The 5,506-nt window shown below is 38.4% G+C and overlaps 1 protein-coding gene across 1 annotated transcript; it reads left to right on the top strand.

Annotated features, from left to right (window-relative positions):
* Positions 1–640: 640 nt before the first annotated feature.
* On the top strand, positions 641–4,726 carry LOC132791506 (cyclin-dependent kinase inhibitor 1). The gene is made up of 3 exons (XM_060800455.1): positions 641–1,530; positions 1,594–2,012; positions 3,247–4,726. Exons 1-3 carry the CDS (start codon positions 1,388–1,390, stop codon positions 3,393–3,395), a joined length of 711 nt encoding a protein of 236 aa, XP_060656438.1. The 5' UTR covers positions 641–1,387; the 3' UTR covers positions 3,396–4,726.
* Positions 4,727–5,506: the final 780 nt, after the last annotated feature.

Genomic DNA, 5,506 nt, shown 5'->3' with positions numbered 1-5,506 from the left:
CACTCGATCGGGTCACCTCGAATAGTGCATGTTCTTATTGGGCATTTTTTGGACAAATGGTTGGGAGTAAAGTGGTTAATAGAGCATTTATATTTCCCAATCATCTTATTGTGCTAAAAACTAGGCAGCTTGTAGTTGCTGTTATCATATTATGTCAAATTTCTTGTTTTATTTTAAGTTCTCAGCTTTAGAAAGAGTAGTTGTAAATATACAAACGGTGCAGCAGCGCTGCTCTTCGATCGTTTTCAAATCGAGGGTTGCTGCGTCGACTTCGCCTCCGTTGTATGGCAACGCTGTGGTGGTTGTTTGACATTTCATTTTGTGGTTGTTTTCTACACGTTCACTTGTGAGAGCCCGACTCTCTGAGAGAGATAGCGGGAGAGAGAGAGACCGCCAGTGGTGGTCGTTCGATGCAGTTAGAGAAAAACGGCTGTATCTACATATATTACTTTTGACTGATTTCTAGCTGTTTTCAGTCAGCGCTTTATCCTCTCACTCAGTCACTCGTTCAAAAAAAGTGCGGACTGCGCATCAGTGGAGTATCATCGAAACAGAGAGTAAAAGTATGCTCTCTCAGAGAACATATGAATATCACAATTGGTTAACAACGGTTGTTCATTCGTTTATACAATTTCAGTTTTGTTTTTCTGCTCGCTGAGTTAGGTTCGATAGTGCGTTCGAACTGAGAATATTTCTACTTCAGCAGTTAAATAAAATATTCCAAGACGTGAATTACAAGATATAAAAAAGTATTTACAACGTTTGAAGTTGTAATCGATAATTAAAAAAACAAAAAATATAAACAGTTAAAGTGCAAACCCAAAAACATATACGACTGCTCTTGGGAAGTCTCAACTCGTCAGTTTTTTTTGGATTGCGTGAGTGGCTTTTTGGGGCCATACAAAACGAAAAGTGAAAATCACATATTAAAAGTGTTGAGCACTATAATAAGCAAGACGAAGAAATTTGTTTATATTACAATTCTAAACAAATCGACTGCAAAAACAACAAAATTTCACTTGCAAAGCAAGTGCTAAAAAAAAACGACGATACTTCGACAACATCGTGAGCGTGCTCCACACCAAGCAGCAAACGTTTGTGCTCACTTGCTTCTCACACTCATCGCAACGCGTTTTGGAGACTAACGTGTTGTGTGTGTGCGTGTGAGTGTTTTGTCAGTGAGCTCGCCCCTCTTTTCGTTGGGCAGCGAAATACGTACAGGCGAGCACAGAAAAACAAAAGTTTTTGGCGCGAAAAGTTTGACATTTCACTTGGTCGTGCGATTCGCAAACAAGTGGCCAAAGCAGAGACAGCAAAACTGCGTCGCGTCGCAGCCCAAAAGGAAAATAACAAACAAATAACAAAATAACCAAGCAACAACGACAACATGGTCAGTGCACGCGTCTTCAACCCTGTGCTGAGCGAGCTCTGCAAAATGAGTGGCAGCCCAGGCGTTACTCGCAACTTGGAGCGCATCAAGCGAAATCTGTTTGGCCCAACTCCAGCGAAATTGGTGGAAACCACAAAATCGTAAGTACAAATTGCAATGGTTTTTGAACAGTACAAACTAAGTTAACCCGATCTTTACCTTAGACCTTTCAATGCGGAGCTGGAACGTCATCAGGAAATGGCCACACAAAAGTGGGGCTTTGATTTTCGTGCCGATCGTCCATTGAGCGCCAATGGCAGTTTCATCTGGGAGCGAGTCAGTTCACAGGAATCCACATTTGCGCCTCAAATGTACACACTCACCCGTGCTGCCCACGTGCGCTCCAATGCCAATGCCAGCGACTCTGCGCTGCCCAGTGATATGGATGTGCTGTTAAATGAGCGTGCTGATCGTGAGAATTTGGCCAATTCATCGCTGGATTCGAACACAGACAATGAGTACGACTCGCAAAACGAGTCGATGCAACTGGCCGCCTCTACATCTGCTGCAGCTCTACTGGCCGCCTCCTCCTCCTCATCATCAACGTCGACGCAGCAACGCAAGCGACAGCTCAAAATCACAGGTGAGCACTCTCGAAGAGGCATTTCCCATAACCAGTCCCTCGATCTATGCGACCATGCGTGTCCTTTCCCAGCGTTGCGCCTGATTGCACATCGAACGTTACCAATTTCCATAGTTCACAACTAAAGTTAGTTTGTGCTTTCTAGGGTGGGTGAATTCTTCCCACAAGATATAATATTCGGTTCGATATTGTAGTCTATAGCAGAATGAGGTCTGAAGAATTTAAACTCATGATTAATTAATATTTATCCTTACTTACTAATTACTATTCGACTCTATATTGAAACCTTCAGTACTGCGTTTCGAGCACACATTCAACATTGAGCCCTAGATGTTCACCCTTTACTTGTGTTTTGGCGGGGGCGTTGATCGCTTTCAAAACCAAAATTATAGGTTCCTCCAATCCAATATATAATTAGCTCTGTTTTTATGTGATTTCATATTGTAGTATGGGGTTGGGTTATAGACAAGCCAGATCTGAGTATTGTTGCCTGCAGCTGTTTTGTTGCGCTCCCCCCTCGAAGTCAATGCACGCAACATCCCTGCGCCTGCGTCGCGGGGGTTGATTTCCCAAATGTGATCATTGCATGCGGGCTTGCTGTAAATGTTAACAGATGTGCCAAGCGCAGCTCTGCCATCGGTTGACCTCATTAGAGGCAGATACAAAGACAAAAGCCGAGCCGAGCCAAGCCGAGCAACTGCATCATACACACACAATGTGCCGCTATCGGCAATTGCTGCCGCTGATTGCTTTTGTAGGTTCTTTAGTCACTTTGAATATTGCGATTAACATAATAAAAAAGTGTCAGCTCTGTTCTGGTCAGCCCGCATTGCAAGCGGGTTGGCTTGGTCAGGGCTTGCATCGAGCTGTACTTTTGTGCAGCCTGCCCAAAAAATGCTGCGGCGCCGGGGCGTGTAATTTATGCAGCTATGCAACATTCACTGCTGCTCTCACTTGGCATGCGGTGATCACAGCGTGCTACCTGAAACCGTCTGGCTGCCGTCTGTTTGTCTACCGTCTACAGTCTGCTACCCTTGTGTGTTGCACCAACCCTTGGCAGTGCCCCTGCCACGTGCCACAATTCAAAATCAAAATGTGCAAAAACAGGCGGCGCCTGCTGTTCATTCATCATCATCGTATAGGGATAGTTGACCCTGCTCAGTTTGCCAGCTGACTTTAATCCCAATTCACAATAACCAACGTTAACATTTTTTCGTTTTCTCTTCCTTTGCAGAGTTCATGAAGGAACGCAAGCGTCTGGCCCAGGCGCCAAAGAAAATCTCACCCGCCAAACGTATGCGTACAAGCTCCGGCTCCAGCAGTAGTAGCGCCAGCATTGGATCACAATTTGGTAGCCTGTTAAAGCGTCAGCGCAACAATTGAATAGTTAGTTGCAATGTACCAAATAATATTATGAAATGCCAAGAGTTAGTTGCAGCTATATTCGATCTATCAATTCAACTCACTTGCAATTTGTAATTTTATTTTTTAAGCCACTGCGAAAATTCGATTTTTTACATTCAATTCAATATAGAATTCTAAGTAAATATTTTAAATTAAGCAAAACGAAAAAATAACTGTGCAGTGCAAGGGCGAAAGTTGCGAATATTAACATTACTAGATTAATGCTAGCTACTATTAACCAGTACTAGTGATAGAACAAAATAGATATTAATTAAATAACATGCGCTAAGTACGAGCTATATGAAACTTTTTAGATTTCTCTAGTGAGAAATGCCATAAACTAAGTGATTAGTTCTTAACACAACAACCACCAACTATACAAACCTAGACACACGTTTTTTGAAAAATCCATGAAATTTCAATTCCTATAAATTATGTAAATTCCCTTTTTGTAAATTTTACTCTCAACTGTTTTGTGGTTGTGCGTAAAATTTGTTATCAAACAAAACTTGACGTCACTCTGCTTATTTCCCCAATTTCCCAACTCTCCCTCTTATATATATTTAATTGTTAATATATATGAAACTATTTGTAAGCAGAGTTACGTTGAATTTTGTCACGCAGGCCCTAAAACCATTTATAATAAGCTTTATTTAAATTGTTGAGCTTATTGTGTTCATTGTTTTCGTGGCTTTGCCAAAACAAATGTCCTTAATTCGACCAGTGGAACACCCTTTGTATAAAAAGTTAAAACCCAAACTTTGGCTAATTTGTGCGCTTTTGGAAATTGATTTTGTATATATTCCCAATAGTTCATAAATTTGCTTATATCTTACATCTCAACTGGAAAATTGCTCTTTATGGCTTGCCAAAGAATTTGGCAATAAATTTAGAGCTATTTTGCTCAACTATCATGTACAAATGCTATAAATAATATTCATTATATAATTATAAATATTATATATACGTAGGCAGAGCCTATATTATTGAATAACATTTACAAGATCATCCTATTTGTAAGCTTAGCATAAGAACAAATCCAAAGTATTCACTTAATATTTATATATAGAATTCATATTGTGTGCATAATTATACAACTCATACTCTTCAATAAACAAACAAACAAAACACAAATACAAACATTAAATTAACTACTCCAAAATATTTGTTCCACCCAAAAATTCATTTGATTCAACTAGCCAACGAATTGGCCAACTTATACACATACATACATACATACATATATCATACGATTACATTTATATATTGTTGCTATTTTGTAGACGTATTTGTTTATACGTAGCTTAAATATGTAATTTTATAAAGTTGATTTTTGTTTTCAATAAATTTGTTTTTCATTTTGTAGCAGCTTAATTTCTTATTTTAATTTACTTACGCACTATTAATAACTTCCAAATTAATAATAGCCTAGCTAAATAATTAACACAACTGTTATTTGACGAAAAGACAAACATTTTAACGATAACATGTCGAGGCTGAAATGTTTAAATATTATACAAAATCTTATTTATGAATTAAGATGAATCCGAGTCCAAAAATTGATATATTCTTTATGCTAGCAAATACCACTACTGTATTGTTTGAAGATGTCAGATCTTACTTCATACAGTATTTATGTCCTTATACATATTGACCAATGATGAACGGACGATGCAGTCTTGCCTGATAGTTGTCACTATAAGACATAGGGCACGCATGAACTGCTGCGGCGCAAAACCTTTGGTTGCTCATGTAATCACATCTAATAGTATAAAATTATACTATCAAGTTAAAGATATACCGTATCGATGGTATATTTGGACAATATTGCAAATATTGACCGTCTCGATATAATGTAATATAATATCAAATTGACTTTATTTGTACTTTATGATTGGTATATTTCCAGTATATACTCGGTATTCGGTATACTCGCATTTCTCATCTATCCTTCCATATATCATATTTGTTTGTTTTCTTGGAAATACAAGTATTGTAGACAATCCTTTCAATCCCAATGACATAGACTCAATAATTATATTTTCAATGTAAATTTTATTTCAATAATTTATTACCATAATTACTTACGA

This window comes from Drosophila nasuta, chromosome 3, assembly GCF_023558535.2.
Source record: "Drosophila nasuta strain 15112-1781.00 chromosome 3, ASM2355853v1, whole genome shotgun sequence".
NCBI classification, from domain to species: Eukaryota; Metazoa; Arthropoda; class Insecta; order Diptera; family Drosophilidae; genus Drosophila; species Drosophila nasuta.
Note: the sequence above shows the minus strand (reverse complement) of the source record. Positions and strands in the feature narration are given on the sequence as shown.

Excerpts from the sequence above, each read along its gene's own strand:
- LOC132791506 (XM_060800455.1), top strand. The coding sequence starts at position 1,388 with ATGGTCAGTGCACGCGTCTTCAACCCTGTGCTGAGCGAGCTCTGCAAA. Across the intron at positions 1,531-1,593 it reads TTGGTGGAAACCACAAAATC|ACCTTTCAATGCGGAGCTGG; the intron begins GTAAGTACAAAT and ends TCTTTACCTTAG. Across the intron at positions 2,013-3,246 it reads GCGACAGCTCAAAATCACAG|AGTTCATGAAGGAACGCAAG; the intron begins GTGAGCACTCTC and ends CTTCCTTTGCAG.